This window comes from Oryzias melastigma, linkage group LG9, assembly GCF_002922805.2.
Source record: "Oryzias melastigma strain HK-1 linkage group LG9, ASM292280v2, whole genome shotgun sequence".
Taxonomy (NCBI): domain Eukaryota; kingdom Metazoa; phylum Chordata; class Actinopteri; order Beloniformes; family Adrianichthyidae; genus Oryzias; species Oryzias melastigma.
Window position 1 is genome coordinate 16332895 of NC_050520.1, and position 22115 is coordinate 16355009.

The following is a 22115-nucleotide window of genomic DNA, read 5'->3' on the forward strand; positions in this document are numbered from 1 at the left end:
GTGGGGAAAAATCTGTGAGGGGGTTCCTCTGTGGAGGCACAAGTCCAGTGTTTATGCTCTTTGATTTACTGTCATTTTTTAGTAGTTAACACGATAATTCCAGTAGATTCTGAAGGAGAAAAACTGGGTGTTTTAACGGTTGGAAAGTTACGGTAGGTTAACGATTTTGTGTTTAAGCGACACCAGCGATGCCTCAGGGATTGAAGGGTTCATCTTAAACAATAAAAAAACAGAAAGAAACCAAAGGAGTTTGGAACAACTTTTCTAAACCTCCATTTGCTTTATGTTGGAAATCAGATGGGAAAAGCTGCACCAATAAACACTGAACAGCAGGAGAAGGGTCCCTGCTGCACTGGTTATCTGTAAGGCAGGAGTGTCAAACTCAATCAAACAAGGGGCCAAGATCCAGAACACACCTTAGGTCACGGAGCAAACAGGATAAACATTTATTGAACACTCTAAAACTTAATATATAAAACTTTAAAGCAGTTTTTTTAACATAATTATGAATATATATAACAGTACCTGTGATAATGCTAGTGTGAATGCTGTAAGCTGAATTTGGCTGCTGAAGATGCTGAAATTGATAGCTGAAAACACTGAAGATGATAGCTGAAAATGCTGAAGCTAATCGCTGAAAAAGATAAAGCTAATAGCCAGCTAAAATATTAGGTAAATGCCAAATTGACCTGAAAAACAAAACAAAACAAAAAAAATAAAATACTTTGGTCAGCCAAAACAGCTAGCATGTACCTGAAATATTAGTTAAACTCCATAACAGCCAAAGTAAATCTTAGTAAATTCCAACACAGTCCAAAAAGCTAGCAGAATGCAATTTTTAAAACTTTAAAACCGTAACTTTTTAACATAATTATGAATAATAAAAAGGCAGGAATATTATTCCAGAATAAATCAACTTAAACCTTAAATAACTTTAAATATTTTACTCTTCATGAAAATATATTCTGACAAAATTATACAAGTTAGAAATGAGATAACATCGGGTCATTAATAACAATAAAATAAAATGATCTGGAGGGCCAGATCCGGCCCGCAGGCCGTGACTTTGACACATGTGCTGTAAGGTGTTGTCTGCAGCTAAACAGGTTCGGTCCACATGAGGGTTCTGTGTGGTTCTGTTACCAGACTGGATCATTTAGGCCTCAATAAAAACTCTCACTGATGGATGTTTGTGCAGGAGCTAACACAGAAGCTAACACAGGAGCTAACACTACTGTGTCTGGCTCAAACAACTGTTTGTTTGCAGCAGAGGCTTGAGGTCTGGGTGGAGGGGGTGGGGGCAGTGTTTTCCACCTCTTTTCATTTAGTTCATTTAGTTAGATGGTTCTGGTGAGCGGGGTAAACTGACAGAAGGGTGCTCATAACTCACTTTCATCTCATGAACGGGGCCTTCAGGCTTTTGCCTGGAGTCCTTCCCGCCGTCAGCCCTGCGCTGAGCTCCGCCAGCATCTCGGAGAAATTCACCAAAGATCAGGTTGTACACCTGCAGGACACGAAGACCACCAAGAGTTAAAGACAATGATCTGTGGTGAGGTCATCGAGGACACAAACTGTCCTCCACACAGAACACTGAGAAGGATCGATGCTATGAACTTCTGCAGGACTTTCTCCTCATTTCATATCTCATCTCTGCATCCCAAAGCTCTGAGGATGCTCTGGAAATGTGCCACCATTGTTGGGGCCGAACATTGTGGTTTCATGGTGGGAGAACAATTGTATGCATTTCAAAGAACACAGCCCTCGAGTTCTGGTGGAGGAAAAAACAGAATATGATTCTTCATAAAGAAAAACGAACGTTAAACAAAAAAGTCCAAAGCACATAACCTCAGAGTAAAATCTATTTCTACAGAGTAAATCCTCATCTAAACATGTCGACAGCATGCTCCTCTTGTTGTTTTAAACTGCTGCATCGGTACATTCCATTGAGGAAAACAACAGTAGGACAATGATTGGTACATTGTTGAATTGTAAAGTAGGTGTTAAAAGGTCTTCACGGACCCATTGATGAAGTCTGCTCCCATTGGCTACCCGTCATCTGTCAATCAAACCCCCCAGACGTTCTACGTCAGACCCACAAACGCTTATTGAGCCATCTGATTGGTCAATTTATAACTCTAGTAACTTGTGATACTGGAAAAAATCTTTAAAAAAAATTAGGATTAGAAAAAAGAAGTTAATCAGAAAGCAGCAGAGGAAGAATGATTATTCTGACATATAAAATGACTGAGAAATAACTGTCTGTTTCTCAATGGAAGTCAATGGGACTTTGGCCTTTTTGGAACCCAGTGGTACTTCCTATATGGAACACGGAAGGAGGGGGGCTTGCTCTGTCCAGTTATTTTATATACAGTCAATGGTTGCATCTCATCGTTGTGGTGTTATGGCTTTGTTTTTAAGAGAAAAGAGCTTTTAGGATTTCGTCACAGCAGCCCCCCCCCGCACGTTACAAGACACAGAAAAGCTATTTATTGTGGTCTTATTTGAATATCAGTATTTGTGCACTTTTACATTTAACTTTATAAGACCAGTTCACCTTCAAATAAGTAATTTTTTAGGGAAATCTTACCTAGTCAAAATGTGCTAGTTCCATTGGCAGATATTTTTACTTAAAACAAGTGAAACATGTCTTGTTTTTGATATTTTTTTACATGTTTTGAGAAGGGCATTTTTTCCAGTGCAGTATTAAGTGGTTTTAGTGGTTTTTAGTGTAACGCTCTAACATGTAATCACTTGGACCAGTTACTTCCTTTTTGCTAACACGACAATTAATGTTTTCCATTTCTCCACGGCTCACCAATCCCCTCATTCCTAACGTGTTTGCATCACGTGACCACCGGTTACGGTGGCCGTTTCTGTCTCAAAGGGATCGTATTCAGACTGAGGAATCCGAGAGAGAACCGAAGTTCAGTCGGATTGGAAACAAACCAAGACCACCTTGAAAGATGGTTCTGAGAATGGTTCCGGACCTGGACTTGTTTCAAACTGAAACTTTGTTCCCCATTATCAGGTGAAACGGTCTCTGGTTCAGACCAAATGTGTCCACTCTGAACACAATCTAAAGGTGCATTTAGAAGAAAGACCAAAAGGTTCAAAGGAAAAAAGGACACCAATCTTAATCGGAACCAGTCTGCTGCATGTAAAGTTCCTGTGAGAGGAGCGGCGACGTCTCACCTCCATGAGGCTGACAGTGGAGTTCAGCAGCACATTGGCTGTGGAGCTGGACAGAGAAAGGTTCTTGACCAGGAACTGCTGGAAAAGTGTCTGGTTCTTCAAAACACTGGCCAAGGTGAAGTCTGGGAAAACAAAGCCAAGCACAGATGAACCTCAAATCAGATCCTCTAAACCCGCAAGCTTTGAGTTTCTTTGCATTCTTGCATGACAGTTTGCTAACATGTTAGCGTAGCCTACTGCTGCTTCACTTTAGTGAAGCTTCAACTGTCTGACCAATGCTTCCTTTAAGCCCACGGGTCCCCAAACTTTTTCTCGTGAGGGCCACATAACTGTTTTCTTCTCTGATGGGGGGGCCGGGGTCGGTTTGGTTTGTAGGCTAGCAGAAAAAGTGCAGCAATCACAGCCTAAATGTAAACATTTACGGTTTTCCAGAAAGCCACACAGAGCCAAATTTTAAACAATTAATTTCTATATTCTTCATAGAAAAAAAATAAAAAACATTTTAAAAACTAGATATATAGCATTACCTGTGATAATGCTAGTGTGAATGCCGCTAAAAATGCTAATGCTGATACCTGAAGATGCTGAAATGGATAACTAAAAACGCTGAAGCTGATAGCTGAAGTGCATAGCTAAAATGGTTGAAGGTAATAGTTAAAAACCGTTAAGCTGATAGCTAAAACATTAGCGAAATAATAAATTAGCCTAAAAATCTGGTAAAATGTGTAATTTAGCCAAAACAGCTAGCATGTGGCTGAAATATAGGCTAAATGCCAAATTTTCCTAAAAATAACTTGGTAAAATATGAAATTTATGCTAAAACAGCTAGCATAAAGCTAAAATATTAGCTAAGCTCAAAATTAGCCTAAAAAAAATGAAAAAAACCCAAATTAGCCAAAACAGCTCGTGGCTAAAATATCAGCTAAACTCCAAAATAGCTAAAAATCTTTAGTAAATCAAAAACAGTCGAAAAAGCTAGCAGGAAAAAAAGCTGAATATTTTAATAGCTGAAAGAACTGAAGAGTTATGGACGTCTAAAGAAATATATGGAAGAAAAACAATAATAAAGAAATAAAGAAAAAGTGAATCACTATTAAACCAACAAATATTCTATCCTCTCCATCATAGTTCAGACTGCAGAAGGCTGGAATAAAAAGTCACGTTCTATGTGGGTCTGGATCTGTGTTTGTGGTAGTGTGTGGGGGGCCGGGACAAATGTGGAGGCGGTCCTGATCTGGGCCATAGTTTGGGGACCTCTGACTTTACCCTTTAACACCTGAGGTGACGCTTAAACACAAAATTTTTAACGTACTAACACGATCATTCCAGTAGATTCTCGACAAGCTCAACAAACCACTTTTCTCCCTCAGAATCTACTGGAATGATCGTGCTAATGGTTGAAAAGTTACAGTAGACCAAAGAACACAAACACTGGAGCTGCGGTGTTAAAGGGTTAAAGTGGCGCTGTCCTGTCATGCACTAACAGGTCCTTTCAGTGGAGTGTCACGGCTGCCCGTCAGACCTGGGCTCCTGGTAAAGTTATAGTCAGGTGGTAAAGGGGTGGAGCTGAGGCCCTCCAGGTGTTGCTGTAAGTTCTCCAGGTCTTGACCCAAACCAGGTCGGTCCGATGTGAAGAGCCGATTCTGTTCAACCACTTCCCTGAGCCGTTCCAGCAGCTGCGTCACACTAACAGAAGAACATTGAAGTATTTATGAGCAATGAAAAACAACTTTCTACAGATGAGAATTAGTACCACCCACAGGGAGGGAGTCAGTGGATACGGTGGCCCTGAAGGCTCACAACACAACACATTAAGCCCGTAACACAACGTAACCGACCTTACTAGTCTTTAAAGAAGTAGTAAGGTCTGTGAGGGGCAGAATTCTTCTTTATTTGTAGGAGATAAATACTTTTTCTACTCCCTTATGCAGATACATTCTTTAAAAATCAAGCAAAGGGATTTCATTGATTTCTTTTTTTAAATTATGTCTCTCAGAGTTGAAGTGTTTCAATGATGAACATTATAGACCAGACTTTTTCATAGGAATTGGTAAATACTTTTCTGTCCCGCTGTATTCTGATCGTTTGTCTAACGCCAAACAGTCTGAGAAGAAGATCTCAGGGATTCAGGGAAGAACAGTCACCACTTTGAACTTAGATGACGTGACTGCTGTGATTTTTGTAGGAACTGCGCCTCCATCAAACAGTCACATGACTCTGAGCCTTTTTTGGTCTAAAAATGGGATATTGGAGTGAAAAGCGATTGAAACAAACAAGAAGGGTCCCACACTGTACTCACGTGGAGTTCTTGTACTGTAGAAAGCCAAATTCATCTCGTTGTCCGTCCGGGCACAGTGACTGCATGATGGGAATGATGCCAGCCGAGGTAAGTGGGGCAGCGCTGTAGAAAGCTGGGGATGAGGAAGGAAAAAAGGGGAAGGAGGAAGAAAAAAAGAGAAGAAGGCCACACACACAGTTTGTAAGATGACATGGATGAGAAGAGGAACAGAGAATTGAAGGGATGCAAATAGGTTTGAGAGCAAGAGTGTCAAACTCAATCACACAGGGGGCCAAAATCCAAAACACCTCAGGTCGCGGGCCGAACACGATTAACATTTATTAACATTGTAAAACTACATTTTTGGAACTTTTTAACATAATTATGAACTAGAAATATATCATTACCTGTGATAATACTAGTGTGAATGCTGTAAGCTGAATTTGACCGATGAAGATGCTAGCTAAAATCACTGAAGCTAATAGTTGAAAACGCTCAAGCTGATAGCTACCTAAAATATTAGGAAAATGCCAAACTTGCCTAAAAAACTTAGGTTAGCCAAAACCGCTAGCATGTAGCTGAAAAAATAGCTAAACTTCATAATATCCTAAAAAAATAGAAAAGCCAAAATTAGCCAAAACAGCTAACATATTAATATGAGAATAACTCCAAAACAGCTAGCTTGTAGTTGAAATATAAGCTAAACTCCAAAACAGCCTAAAAAATCTTAGTAAATGTCAAAATAGTCTAAAAAGCAGAATGACAATTTTTAAAACTTTAAAACTGTAACTTTTTAACATAATTATGAATAATAAAAAGGCAGGAATATTATTCCAGAATAAATCAACTTAAACCTTAAATAACTTTCAATATTTTACTCTCCATAAAAACATATTTTGTCAAAATTATACAAGTTAGAAATAAGCACAATATAACATCGGGTCAATAATAACAATCAAATAAAAGGATCTGGAGGCCCGGATAGAATTACCCTGAGGGCCGGATCCGGCCCCCGGGCCTTGACTTTGACACATGATTTAGAGAAAAGAAGGAAGAGCAGGTTTGTCAAACAGAGCTGAAAGGACAGATTCTGAATTAAGAGGATAATTCCAGTCGGGTGATGTGAAGAGAGTCAGTACATGTCAACAGAGGCTCCCTCATGTTAGGCCTGTGTGTGAATCTTCTCGTTCCTACACATCTGGAGTTCAAACTTCAAACCAGAGGAGAGCAAAACTCAAATATTCCATCCAGACAACAAGCCCATGTTTCCATGGTAACCCTGCTGCTGATGCTGAAACCCCTCTCTACTGTCCTGCAGCTCACACTTTCATGAATCATGCATGTTATCCAGTTTGAGAGGACATGACACGTCGGATGCATAACAGCATCTGTGAACACAGAAGAATGATAGTCTACTTCTTTGTGTGCTTTGTTAAACCAGTCGGAAAAATATTTACAGCTGTAAAATAAATTGACTCTGTAGAATGCATTTTAACTCTTTAACACCAGAGCTCCAGTGTTTTTGTTCTTTGATTTACTGTAACTTTTAATTGTTAACACGATAATTCCAGTATATTGTGAAGGAGAAAAGTTGAGCCGCTTTTCTCCTTCACAATCTACTGGAATTATCGCGTTAACTATAAAAAGATTGCAGTATGTTAAAGATTTTGTGTTCAAGCGTCACTGACGATGTCTCAGGTGTTAAAGGGTTAACATGACTACACCACCAACTACGATCTTAACAAGAATGACGTGAAGTGCACTCCAAAACATCCTCTTTCTATTCTGTTTTGGTCAAGAAAAAGGAAAAACGCCTTAAAAAGGACCTGAGGGTCTTAAGTTTTAACACATTTTTAACAAAAAGTACACATTTTTTTAACTTGTGTTGTTTTTTTGCCTGCCTCTAACATTTGTCATATGTAGGATATTACTTTTGTGGAACGCCCTCAGTACTGGGGAGTCAGATCAGGATGGCTCTGTTTACCAGCTGGAGGAAGAGTTTCTGCAGAATATCTTGTTGGGTTTTCTCAAATGTGGAGCTGGACTTTAAAACATCTCCAGATCATTCTATCCAAACGATGCTGGTCCAGGAGTTGTGCGGTTTGTTTAGACTAGGATCTGCAACCTTCAACACTTTAAGAGCCATTGGAGTCGAATTCTCTCCAACCAAAACCCAGTAGTAGCCACAGAGTCTTCACTTATCCTTTAGCAAAATAAGATTCTGATTTAGAATTATGTTTCTGCTATTGACATGATACATTCAAATGAACTATTGTGATTTTTTTATATAAATAAAACATAAAGATGAAGAGAAAATAGTCTTTTTAAAAAAAATATGGAATAGTTTATATCTTTTGACAGAGCTTTGCATGACCTCCTTTCAAAATAAAATACATCCTCCACCAGGGGTCTGCAGCCTGCAGCTCCGGAGCCACATGTGGCTCTTTGACCCGTCCATTGTGGCTCTATGGTTAGAGAAAAATCAAAAAGTTAAAAATGTTAAAAAGTAACTATGAAGTAAGAAGTGGGATCGTAGTAAAAGCAAATTAATTCATTAACAATCAGTTGAAGGACAGTACGTATCACAAGTCGAACTTCAACATTTTAACACGTTTTTGTGCGTCCTGTACTACAAAAAAAAAATGGACGTCAGTAAGCACAACCAGTATTAAGGTGCACCGGATTATTAGGCGAAATTTCTATTTTATGAAAACATTAAGGAATTTCAAAAAATAAGTCAGGGGTCACTTAATTAGCTTGATTTAATTTTAGTTTGTTAGATTTAAATTTCTGGCAGAGATGCACCGACAACAGTGAAATTAACTGTTTTTATTTAATCAGTGCTGACATTACACATACTACTACTTTTACTGCATTGAGATGATCTTATGTGACAGGGTGTCTTTTATTTTGAAAAGAAACTTTGGTCAAAAGTTTAAAAAAGGGCTATTTTTATATTTAATTTTTGGGTTTTACAAATGCAAAATTATAGCATAAATACAAATCCCTGCCTTGTTTTTTTTAAAGGATGAAGAAAGACTTAGTGACTCCTACTGGGTTGTAGTCAGTGAGAGATAAACTAGAATGGCTCTTTCAGAGCTGAAGGTTGCAGACCTCTGTCCTACACCATAGGATCCTGTCAATGCAGCAAATACAGTAGGAAGTGTAAACTCATCAATTATTTAAAAAACTCTTTGTTTTACTGTTTCTGGAGCATTTCAGCCACAAATTCATAAATATAACAACCAAAAACTAAATCAGTGACCTTGAATTTGGTCAAAAATAGAAAATCTGCTTTATAATCCAGAGGATTATAATTTATCGTAGCTTTAATTCTGGTTACTGACAATAAATTGATTTTCTGTGATAAATATAGCTCAAAATGAAGTCCAAGTGTGTCAGTATGACGTTGATACACTACAAAGGATTGAAGGAGAACTTCAGCACTGTTGTTAGGATCCTTGTTGAATGGTTTATGTCGTCCTTCATCTGTTAAGTTTATTTACTTTTTTTTTAATTTTACTAATTACTTTTTCCTTTAAAATGTCTTTTTTACAATTTTTTTAAGCATTTTATTTTAACCGAGGAGTCACATGGAGGGGTAAAAGAGCGGCTCCAGAGCAGGTTGCAGACCCCTGGTTTAGACGCATAAATGTAAACTGTACTAACTAGACTTAGCAGAAAAAGGTCTTCAACAGGGCTGCTCTGTATTCCTCTGCTTGGACATCAAACCTTTCTTCTCCCTGTTGGTATAATCAAGTGTTCCACGACGGAAACAGACTTAGAACTGACGCTCATCCATCTTTTTTTCTAAACCAGTTTACTCCTGTTTGGGCTGCGGGGATGCTGGAGTCTACTGAGGGTGACGGCCGGGCTCATCCCGGACAGTTCTCCAGTACGCCACAGGCAGACCTCATCTTCATTCCAGAGAATCAATGGTGTTTCACTGACATTAGACCTGAGCCAAACACCACCAGAGGAGCTGTTGTTTCACACGCACGGAGAGTTGTGGCTATGAGGAGGATCAGTCACCACAGCAGGCGTGTCAGCAGCACCCACCCAGAGGAAGATTAGTGTTCAGGTTTAACCAGCGTACACACACGGTTACAGGGAGGAGGGGGGCAGACTTCAGTCATTCAGTTTAACCTTTTTTTGGACGACTGATCAAATTAGACATGAATAAGGTTTACTGCAGTCAGGACTCTTTTTGAGAGAAAATATCCTTTTTAAAATTCAAAGATTAACATCAAGAGGCTGCTCAAATGTGCTTGTTTAATTCTTTAACACCGGAGCTCCAGTGTTTATGTTCTTTGATTTACTGCAGGGGTGTCAAACTCAATCACACAAGGGGCCAAAATCCAAAACACACCTCAGGTCGCGGGACGATCAAGATAAATATTTAGCCAAAACAACTAGCATGAAGCTGAAAAATTAGCTAAACTCCAAACAACCTAAAAAACTTTAAAAAAGCCTAAATTAGCCAAAATAGATAGCATGCAGCCGCGACCCCGAAAGGGAAGAAGCGGTCAAGAAGATGGATGGATGGATAGATAGCATGCAGCTGAAATATTGGCTAAAAATAGCGTAAAAAATCTTAGTAAATGCCAAAATAGTCCAAAAAGCTGCAGAATACCAATTTTTAAAGCTAACCCGAACCCTTTAAAACTTTAAAACTGCAACTTTTTAACATAATTATGAATAATAAAAGGCAGGAATATTATTCCAGAAAAAAATCCACTTAAACCTAAATAACTTTCAATATTTTACTCTCCATAAACATATATGAGCGCAAGATAACATTGGGTCATTAATAACAATAAAATAAAATGATCTGGAGGGCCGGATAGAATTACCTGGAGGGCCGGATCAGGCCCGCGGGCCTTGACTTTGACACATGTGATTTACTGCAATTTTTTAATCATTAACACGATCAACGTAATTCCAGAAGGAGAAAGGAGAAGAAGAAGAGAAGCTGCTTTTCTTCTTCTCCTTTCTCCTGCTGGAATTACGTTGATCGTGTTTCAAAGTTACAGTGAGTTAAATATTTTGTGTTTAAGCACCACAGATGACGCCTCAGCTGTCAAGCAAGTTTGAGAACTTGAGTGCATAAACTAAAGGCTGAAACCTTCGGTGTGTCTGCAGAAGAGGTTGTGACCTCTTCCAGACTCTGAATGGTTCACCGTCTGGAGGACCACCCTGCAATCACCCGTCAGGAGTCAGAAGAAGACAGGGAGGGGTCCACAAAAGACGCTGTGGTCATTCTATTCTAATAAACTGTTTTTTTTTTAAGAGAAATGAATTTGTAAGTCATTTGTAATATCATTATGCTACAGCGATGATGATGATGATGCATCTGGACAAAAACCTGATCAGCCAAGCCTAAGCTAGTTTGCTGTTCGTGTGGTCATGGATGAATACATCCACCCTCATATCTTCCACGTTCAGACATTATGCTTTATGAGCCAGTAAGAGGTTTGATGGTGCTGAGTGACTGAAGCCTGCAGACCCGTGGATAGTGAAACATGTTAAAAAAAGAAGAAGCTTCATTTTCAGACACTTACACACTGGTCCATCCACAGTGTTGGGAACATGCATCATGCACAGGAACCAAAGAATCACAGGCAGAGAAAGAAATGAGACACAAAAAAAGCAAAAACAGGACAAAATGAACAGTTTACTACAGCAAGCAGAGTGCTGCCTAAAACTAAGGACAGTGCAATACAAAAGTAAAAGTGAACTGCAGGCAAACATGGTGGAGGACAGATCATACACATATAAACACAATGACGAGGTCTCTGTGAGTCGCGGCGCTCTGAGCATGCTCAGTTCAGGTCTGCTCAGCCTTCCGCCTGCTCCGTTCTTCACCAACTGTCTTAGATCCATTTAAGCCACTGTAGCAAACACTCAAAGACCAGAACCCTGTTACTTTTACATTTCATCAGTCAGCACTTCATAGCATGCCTGGTTTTGTCACATAAATAATGATGTAAAAATGCAGAGATTACTGGAGGTTAACAACACTTTCAGAGATCTTCGTGACATTTGGGAAAAAGAGGCATTTGTCTCGATCTCTAGGACTGTTTGATAAATGTCAGGGTGATTTGAGAGCGCAGCATTTAGAGTGATAGATCCTTGATTCTGTTCCTGAGTGTGAAGTCAAAGTTACAGACAAAAAAACTGCTGCAAGGCAGCAAAAGTGAATGAATCAGGCTTCATTTCAGGGACTGTGGAAGTCTATGGGTGACGTCAGAGATGCTGCGTCTAATTATATATTATGTCTATGTGTGAACCTAGCGTAACGCCTGATCATAACATGAATAAATGACTCATTTGAAGAGAGTACTAATGACTCAACCGGTTTCCTGATCATCCATCAGCACACAGTTTGACATTTTCCTGAGTGTTTTTCACTATTAATAAGCAGTCCAGACGAGCTTCATGGATCACTACTACAAGCTTTCTGTTGCATGTTGATCTGTACTGAAAAAGTGTAATATCTGGATAATAACAACATCCTTTATAATAACTTGATGTTCTGCACTATTGAGCTCCAGCTGCCATGATGAGACTGGAGCTACAAACTCATCATTCAACCCTTTAACACCTGAGGCATCATCTGTGATGCTTAAACACAAAATCTTTAACATACAAAAACTTTTAAACCGTTAACACGATCACTGTAATTCTAGCAGGAGAAAGGAGAAAAGCAGCATGAGCCGCTTTTCTCCTTTCTCCTGCTAGAATTACAGTGATCCTGTAAACAATTAAAACATTCCAGTAAAATTAAAGAACATCAACACTGGAGCTCCGGTGTTAAAGAGTTGAAACAGGAGTGTCCAAATGCAGGCCTCGAGGGCCGGTGTCCTGCATGTTTTCCAGCTAACCTCCAGGTAATCAGCAGCAGATAAGCAGATAAGGCAGGATTCTGGCCCTCGAGGCCTTGAGTTGGTAATTGGTAATTAAAGGGTTAAAGCATACAAAATACACGTCCGTATCTGTAATCGATATTGGCTTCATACCTTCTTTGACAGGAATCGCTGGTTTCTTCTGCCTGAGACCCAGCAGGATAAAAAAGAGAACAAGAGGGATGAAGATCTCGAAGGCCAGAACCCACTGGAGAAGAAAACAGGGAGAAACAGAAAAACAAAGTCTTAGCTGGAGCCTTTAGGGGAACCCAACCACAGCAGTTCTCAGGTCACTTCATGGAACATAAAAGATGCAGATCTTTGTCTTTCCACCACTCTCATTTCTCCTATGAAGAAAATCATTTCTAGTTTTCCAGAACTGCCCCTGAAGGTGAGGTTGAAAGACATTAGGTCCCAGTGCTTCAAATGCGGCTTCAGATTCAACATATTCTCACTCCCAGGTCGTCACATGTTGACGTCTGGTCAAGGACCCCTTTTTGATCTCTCTGGTATTCCCCAACTTGTCGCTTTTTGATATTCTGGCTGTTTCCATAAAAGTCTCCCTCTGATGAAAATCCTGTTTTTGAGTTTTTAACATGTCTGTGTGTCATTATTTCTCCTTTTAAATCAATCAAACTGTCTTGGACAGACTCTGTTTGAATGAATGATCTTCTTTCCATCAACAGCTCTGCTGCACATGCACTAAACCCTCATCTGTTCCTAGTGTCTAGTTCAGGTTCTGGAGAAGAGAAGATGGTATCTTCACATTGACTGCAGTCAAATGAGCCGCCGTTCACATTTCTGTGGTCAAATCAGCATCACTGGATTTTTGGTGTGAGTTTCATCCAATACTTACGGTAGCATTAAAATATTCAGCTCTCTTCATGCTAGCTTTATGCTAGCTGTTTTGGCTAAATTACACATTTGACCAGTTGTATAGAATAGAATAGAATAGAATAGAATAGAATAGAATAGAATAGAATAGAATAGAGTAGAAAATACTTTATTAATCCCTTTGGAGGTCCTCAGGGAAATTCAAGTACCAGCGTCCGTACAGCAGTAAAAATACAAAATAATATAGTATAGACTAATTTGGCATTTAGCTAATATTTCAGCTACATGCTAGCTGTTTTGGCTAGTTTAAGCTTTTTTAAGTGTTTTAGGCTAATTTGGACTTTAGCAAATATTTTAGCATTACGCTAGCTGTTTTGGCTAAATTAGACATTTTACCAGTTTTTGGCTAATTTTGGCATATAGCTAATGTTTAAGCTACATGCTAGCTGTTTTGGCTAATTTTGGCTTTTTCTCAGGTTTTTTAGGCTATTTTGGAGTTTAGCCAATATTTAAACTATATGCTAACTATTTTGGCCTATTTAGCATTGTTTTCCCTTTTTTTAGGCTAATTTGGTATTAGCTTATAGTTTGGCTATATGCTAGCTGTTTTGTCTAATTTAGCTTCAGCGTTTTCAGCTATCAACTTCAGCTTCTTCAGCTATTACTTCTAGAATCTTCAGCCGCTACATTCAGCTAACAGCACACACACTAGCATTATCACAAGTAATGCTTAATGTCTATTTTTTAAAATATTTTGGTATTATTTTTCCTATAAAGATTATATAAATGAATTATTTAGAATTTGGTTATGTGTGGAATGTCTGGAAAACCATAAATGTTTATGCTTAGGCTGCAATTCTTACACTTTTCTTTTAGCCTACAAAGCGATTGAGTTTGACGCATCCTGCTTTATACTAATTTGAAATGTTCAATCTGTGTAAAATAAAAGTCAGCTTCCTGTCCTTCAATCACAGTGTTCCTCTGTTTTCCTTAACCTTGATGCTTCAGTGGGACAGACATGAGTTCAGCACCCAGAGCTTCAGGAACAGCAACCAAACGCAGCGTGATGACGAGATCGCAGATGGCTGTCAGAAAAACAATAATGCTTCCTTGTTGATTTATACTCACAGAACCACAGTGTCTGTGTGTCTGTCTTATACACGCACGCCTGCACACACAGCTGATGAATGTGAAGGTCAGGACAAAACAATTAGGCCTTTTAGGCCGAGACAAGAGAGCACAGAGACGCATGACAAGCCCTCTCTTCTCAAACACACTCAAGTGTCAGGATAAGAACTGAACAACACACACACTTTTCCAGGAATGAATTGCACAGAAAAACCTTTACTAAGCAAAGTCTGGATTGTGGGCAGCAGGAATTCTCTGAAAGTTAGATGGTCTGAATTGCAGAGTCAGTGATGCTGGGACGCTTAGACTAATGATACGTTCAAGTACAGGTGCACACTCACCTGGGTTAAAGGACAAAGACGCTCATTTTAGAGCAGTATCTGTTCCAGGTTTTGTAGTGATAAATCACATTTGTTTTTATTTTATATATTGTTATATATTTTATATATTTTTCATTTATTTTTTCAGGATGGTGTCTTTATTTTGCAAACCTGGGGGGGTCACCATGGCAACACAGTGGATTCTTTCAAGCCGGAACCTCTGACTGCAGGTTTTGATTTTTTGGTGCATGTAAACCAGATCTGGACGGTTGGACATTTTAGGATCTGCAGATGAACTAAAGCAGGATGGAGTGTGAGCTCCATCAGCTGTTCCTCAGGAAAAGGTTTTACAGGCTAAATGAAAAAGTCTTTGCAGCCAACTTCATGTTTCCATGGTAACAGTTTGTGAAAGAAATAGTCAGTTTTTGTGAGAACACAAAAAACCCAATGGTATGTGCTTGTTTTTAGAGGGTAATAAAAGCATAACATAAAGAAAAAGAGTCGTTCTGTTTCTATGAGTCTTGAAAACACTGAAGGACTGTTGATCTTTCAAATGTTTCCATTGATCTGTGTTTGAGACAGAAGCTCTTCTAAATAACAAAACAACAATGTTTGTGTGGGTTTGTTCATGTGTGTATCTGTGTGTGTGCTTCCAGAGAGCTGATCTTGTAGTTCCTCCATTTTCTGATTTCCATCTTAGAGGTCGTATTTGCAGCGTCTCACCAGCTCTGCTGCCCAAAGCTGTTTTTACTGCTTTCTTTAGGAAAAAAACAATTTATTAAATTATATGTGAACTATGTGGCCCAATGGAGTGCTTAACAGTAAACATGTCAGACATGGAAAAGAATTAAAGTCGTGACTGAGACCACCGCGAATAACACAGAACCTTGATTTATTCTGCAGTGTCGCGACCTTCGTCTCAGTTCAGGGTTGGCTTTTGACTAAAGGTCTTCTTCTGATTGATAAACACTTCTCCAACACATCCCAGAACTGATGAGCAATTGGTTGTTGGTTTGGACGGTGTCCTTTCACATGTGGACCACATGTGAAAGTAAATTCAACCTTTGAGCGGCTGGATGGCTCAGTTGGTTTAGGACTGTCATGCAGGAAACCTGGGTTTGTCTCCCAGGGCCTGCAAGGACCCTAATCCAGCGCGGGTCTTTAGGCAAGATCCTCACGCTGCTGCCTCTCTGAGGTGCTTCAACAGCATCTGGCTTGGTCCTGATTGGATCCAGAAAGGAATTCCTCTGACAGCCCTCTAATTAGGGCAGGTGTGAAAACTCACCTGAACTCTGGTTTGATCTATAGATCAAACCAGAGTTCAGAGTTCCATTGTAGAAAATTCAGTGAATCCATCATCAGAAAAACACACACATATATATATATATATATATATATATATATATATATATATTTAAATATGTCAAAGTGTCATGACTACAACTATATCAATACAGCTAAACCCAGCTGTCACTCACAGTAACTTCCACCTCAGGGGTTTTGCTAAAAGGATTTTCACACCCTCAGGTGTGAGCACAGTCATGTGACCGTCAGCTCAGCAGCGCAAAACACTGATGGAGGTGGTTTCATTACACCAACCAGAGCTAAACATCTTGGTTTTCAACAACACTCTGTAAACGGATAGAAGACGACCTGCTGTCCCAAAGTCCTCAGTTATCTGAGTATCATCTTCTACTCCAGGAGTGTCAAACTCACAAGGGCCCAAAATCTAAAACACACCTTAGGTCGCGGGCCGAACAGGATAAACATTTATTGAACACTCTAAAACTACATTTTTAAAACTTTAAAACTATAAGTTTTTAACATAAATATGAACTAGATATGGGCTGCACGGTGGTCCAGTGGTTAGCGCTCTCGCCTCACAGCGAGAAGGCCCCGGTTCAAATCCCGGCTGGGACCTTTCTGTGTGGAGTTTGCATGTTCTCCCCGTGCATGCGTGGGTTTTCACCGGGGACTCCGGCTTCCTCCCACCGTCCAAAAACATGCTTCATAGGTTAATTGGTGACTCTAAATTGCCCCTAGGTGTGGATGTGAGAGTGGATGTGTGTGTGATTGAGGCCCTGAGACAGACTGGAGACCTGTCCAGGGTGAACCCCGCCTTCGCCCATCAGTAGCTGGGATAGGCTCCAGCACCCCCGCGACCCCGAAAGGGAAGAAGCGGTCAAGAAGATGGATGGATGGATGAACTAGATATACAGCATTACCTGTAATAATGCTAGTGTGAATGCTGTAAGCTGATTTAGGCAGCTGAAGATGCTGAAATTGATAGCTGAAGATGCTGAAGCTGATAGCTGAAAACACAGGCTAGAACAGAGTTTTGGAGGCGTGGTTTGTAAGCGATAAAACTGCTTTTTACAGCTGTCTTGGTTCAACTTCAGACTATGATATTAAAGACTAAACAGACATTTTATGATCGTAATTATTACAGTTCTCAGAGTCAGTGAACGCACCAGGACTGAAGTTACCACCCTCATCCATTTTGATTGGTCCCTTGTGTTAGCCCCGCCCCAACGCGCCACAACAGGGCCAAAAGATTTGAAACCGAAATTTTCAGATTCAAAAACAAAAAAAAAGTTAAAGGTGAAAAAAGATTTGAAACTGAAAAAAAGTTTGAAATTGAAATTTTGAGTTTTGAAACCTAAAAAACGAAACATTTGAAGCTGAAAATAATTAAGTTTATTTTTTAGAATAGCAAAAAGTTTGGGACATTTTACATTTTTTAGACCAAACACCAATTTTTTTTCAAAATTGTTTTATTTAAGTTTCAAATATTTGTGGCCCCAAAATAGCTCCATGAGCGTTTGGTCATCATCCTGTTGTGGGATGAAACTTGCTCCAGTCAAGCGCTGTCCACAGGGTTTAGCATGGTGCTGCAAAATGGAGAGATTGTCTACCTTATTTAAAGTCCACTTTACCCTGAACAAATCTCCTACCTTGCCAGCACTAAAGCAACCCCAGACCATCGTGTTACCCCCACCATGCTGGACAGATGGTGCCGGGTCCCGTTCCAGGATTTTATCAGTTCTTCTGTGTCTCACAAATGTTCTCCTGTTTGATCCAAACACCTCAAACTGATTCATCCGTCCATAACCCTTTTTTCTAATCCTCCTCTGTCCGATGACTGTGTTCTTTTTTCCATGTTCATCCTTTTCTTTAGTTAGCCACTCTCAGATATTCTTTGAAGGGTTTACTTAGCATCTGTTAGCCCCCTGACACAGTGAGCAAACACATTGTACCATCAGAACACTGCAGTAACGGTTGATGGAAATGGACCTCTAGTCACCTTTGTAGATAAAACATCAAAAACCAGACAATTACGACTAAAATAGACATTTTAATCATTTACCACATTAATGATGTATAGAATGCATTTCTGATTACCTTAATTTAAAAAAAATAGTATTTTGCATTCAAAATTTTGAACATTTCTAAGTGACCTGTTGCAGAATAGATTAAAATAATGTATTTTTATATGTATATTTTAGATTTTAGTGAATAAAGATTGACATTGTGACCCCTCTCTAATATTTTTCTGCATCCAGCTGCAGACACACCACTGCAGCTCACGTTACACACATGACGCTCTTTCATCTCTCCATGGACAAACATAAATCATAAATAAGTCATGGAGACTGCTGATCCAGACATGTCGACCGTCAGAGTCAGCAGCTCCTGATAATGGTTGTCTAACCAAAACTACCTAAAGAAAACAAATAAACAAAGCCTGAAAACTAAGACTACCAAGATCCAACCCTAAACTAAAATAACAAAACCCAGCAGAGTAAGACTGCTGAGGACAAAGAGGGGAAAAAGAACAAAAAAAATAAATAAAAAAGTCAATTTTTAAAGCAAGGATTACTTAAGTAGCATTTATTTAATTTAGATTAGTTAAATGTATTGATGTCTGAGGTTCACATAGATGATAAACTATGTAGGTTTTTACATCCTGTTGACCTGAAGACGTCTTGTTTGATCAACTCTACCTCCAGAATGAACAGATTTTACATGCAAAGCAAAAACTTTGGTAAAAAGTTTGATCTTTTAGAAGTTAAAAGCACATATTTTCTTATGCTGCACAACATTGGTTACAAGCTTTCCAGAGCTGATCTGAGGTTATTTTGGCACAGAGCAGCTTTAATTTTGAAAAGTAAAAAAAAAATTAAAAAAATCACATTTTGAGAGATGCTAGGTTGATTTTTGTATTTTTGCTTCTGTTTGTACCAAAGAATAAACATAATTCATATTTATTTTTAAAAAAAAGGGTCATGAATGCAAATCCAAATTTCTTAGAGTCTAAAGTAAGACTATACGGCTCATTCTAGGCTTAGATCAGTAGAAAACGAGTCCAAATGGCTCTTTTCCTGTTAAAGGTTGCCGACCCCTGACACAGGGACGTCCTAAGGGGCGTAGCTCGTCACTTGAGAGCAAAAAGCAGAAACTTGTGGTCCAGCACGCTGAAGGTAAACTTTGTTGAATGTGAAACTTTATTAAATATTGTTAATCTTTAACTTGTTATTTCTTCATTTTTTTAGTTCAATCTTCTCCCGAATAAAAGACCGGGGTGCAACAGACCCCAAATTATTGAAAAACAGTGTAAGTGTAGACTTCAGGTTTCTGTGTGCCCCTTCTGCGAATATCAGCTTAGCTCAATGTTTGCTTATGGTTTATCTGCAGTCCTAAAGATTACTGCGACAAGGTCACATCAACAGATCCACATTAGTGCCTATCTATACTGACTATGTTAGAAAAACAAACAAAAACAAAAGGTTTCTCTTTACACACACAAATGAAGAGATAAAAACATTGAAGGAATAAATGAAATGACTGAAGAAGCTATTTAAGCATTTATATTCATTAATTCAAATCAAATAGTTTAAGAAGTCTGTTATAAATATGACCCAATCCATTGAGGAAAAGAAGCCGCTTTGATCAGAAACCAGAATCAAATGATACCGTTTGGATCTGTATACCGAATGAGGGGTAACGCTGGATTACTCTCAGCTTTAAAGACTTTTAGAAACATGCTATTGCTAAGTCTTGGATGTGAATCAGTAATTTTGCTGAGTGCTCCACAGGAGATCACAGAGAAAGCCTTGAACATCTGGATGCAGGACAAACAGGGAGCATGCAGCAATGTCAGCGGAGCAGCGCGGTGCAGCCAGCAGTTTGACCCAATTTAAAAAAGCCTTTCCACATGAATTAAATGTGCCTGCGGTTTCAGACGGATAAAGCCCGCTCACAACCGTCAAACAGGCTAAATGCAGAGCAGCTCTGCGCAGAAGTTTCTAGCCGGTGTCTGCCACACAGGCAGCTCACCATGGAAAAAGAGGCTCAGACAGCTCATAAATAATGGAGAGCTTCCTCCTTTCTCCAGGGAAGTGAACCAGAGACAGAGATGGATCAAATTCAGAGAGGAAAAAGAAATCGCTTGTTCTGCGGGATATATGATGCCCACCTGCTTTCTGTGAGGTGTTTCTGTGTGCAGTCTCCAAATGGGGCCTTGAAAGGGTTTCAGCTGAGTCACGTTTCTCTTCCTGAACACAAACCTGGACAGAACATTTACGCTGCTGCTTTAAAGCATTAGTTCAGCAGGAGCTGGGTGTACTTTCTGAGGTAGATGTGCTAAAAATACTCCCAGATCCACCCCCTCAGCATAACGACTCCAACTCCTCTGATTGGGTCACTGACGAAGCTGGAGGGGGCATTAAAAATCTGGCAATTTGGGGAGAGACATTTTTAAAAGCAACATCGCCAAAATAAAGGCGCTGAGGAGCTCCAAGATCTCTAAAGGCCAATAAATGTCTGGATCAGGTTCAAATGTTTAACAAAGTGCAGAGTCACACTGATGGAGGACGCCACCGTGGGGGGGGCTGCTCAGGTCTGCTATCATGTGTACGTCTATCGCTCACCTCACTGATGTCCACTGTTCTGGTAAAGACTGCACAGCCTCCTCTCAACTGTGTCAAAATGTCTCATGCACTCACTCAGTGATGGATCTTTATGTGGAAAAAACATGAACAAACTTTTCATGAAAGGTTACACTTTATGATGTTCTTCTGCAAAGGTCATTTCATTTTAAATCTATTTTACCCATAAAAACACATCAGTTATTACTAACACGGTAAGTACATTTTGACACAGGATTGTAGACAAAATGCTGTTTCAAAGGATCCTATGGGGTTTTCTTGGGAGAAATTTGAAGCATGAGTTGAGATGAGTTCATCAGCTCAGTTGTGGGGAGGAGGGTTTCCAGAAGACGTCCATCTTTCTTTGGTTGGGGGTGCGTTCAGACTCCAGGGTTAGCTCTACAGCCTCAACTGGCATTTATGAAAGCTTCTGGTGCAGATCAAACATGAAACCCTGATTTTGTTTTACAGTGCATGAACCGTATGAGGTAACGGAGCTTCCAAAAAGAAGAGTATTCATAAATACATTCTATTTATGCAGAGAAATTTGTATTCACAAATACAAAGTTGCGCACACATTTAGATTTTGTGCACAACTATGCAGAAAAAATCTGAATACAACATTTAGTTTCACGTTTAACATGTCTCTTTTGAATTCAACTTGGAACACAAATTTCTCCTGTTCACAAACTGTCTAAGATATGTCACGGGGTCACGGGCTTATTCATCGAGTCCCGAAACATGGATTAATCAAACCGCACATGTCTTTTCAAGTGTATTTATTGAACTAAAAAAAGAGAATATTATTGATGCCATAACGGGGAAATGTTCTTGATACCCATAGCTATTGAAAATGTCATAAACAGATCAAAATACAGCAATCTCTGACTGCATTTTGTGGTTGTCAGCTGATTGTGAAAACATTTTAGCAGCAGATCCTTTTAGACCCAGAAGTGTTGGAAAACAAACCTAAAAGAAGTAGCAGACATGACACTACACTCATTAGATGGTTTAGAAAAACATGTCTGTCAAAATTATTTGAAAATAAGAGGATAACAAATCAAAAACAGCTAAGCTAACTCAGAGCTAAAGTAGGCGGTCAGCAGACTGTTGTTGATGTAAAAACAAACAAACAAAACAATTAAAAGGTCCGTAGGATTAGAATCCCCAACTTTCTCTCTGTTTCAGATTTTTCTTTCTTTCTTTTTAACTAAAGCTCCGGTTGTCTGACGGTTAGCCTTCTTTAGCTCCAAGTTAGCTTAGCTGTTTGTGTCTTTTCCATCCATTCTCTTGACCTGCTAACCTTTTCAGGGTCACGGTGGTGCTAGAGCGTGGAGTGCAATGAGAGTATGAGCTGAATGAAATGATAGAGAGGAGGACCAGTGGACCTTCCTGCTGTGAATACATCTGTTTGGTTCACCTCTGAAACAAAGTCCACACAGTCCTACTATGAAAGCAACCAAATGCTGCGTCCACAGCAAACGCAATTGTCCCGCCCCCTCTTTCACCACATGGCAAATTTGATGTTCCC

At 39.4% G+C, this 22115-nt stretch overlaps 1 protein-coding gene across 4 annotated transcripts in view; it reads right to left on the reverse strand.

Moving 5' to 3' along the window:
- The window catches only part of abca2 (ATP-binding cassette, sub-family A (ABC1), member 2), a 75019-nt gene that overhangs the window by 48415 nt on the left and 4489 nt on the right, over positions 1-22115 (reverse strand). For 2 of the 4 annotated variants that reach the window (XM_024294317.2, XM_024294319.2), the window contains exons 2-7: positions 12490-12583; positions 11032-11034; positions 5492-5603; positions 4715-4878; positions 3193-3314; positions 1391-1504 (exon numbers count right to left, since the gene is read on the reverse strand). In XM_024294317.2, coding sequence (XP_024150085.1) covers positions 1391-1504; positions 3193-3314; positions 4715-4878; positions 5492-5603; positions 11032-11034; positions 12490-12583 — 609 coding nt within the window. The remainder of the gene's footprint in view (positions 1-1390; positions 1505-3192; positions 3315-4714; positions 4879-5491; positions 5604-11031; positions 11035-12489; positions 12584-22115) is intronic. The other 2 variants (XM_024294318.2, XM_024294320.2) reach the window with 1 other exon arrangement.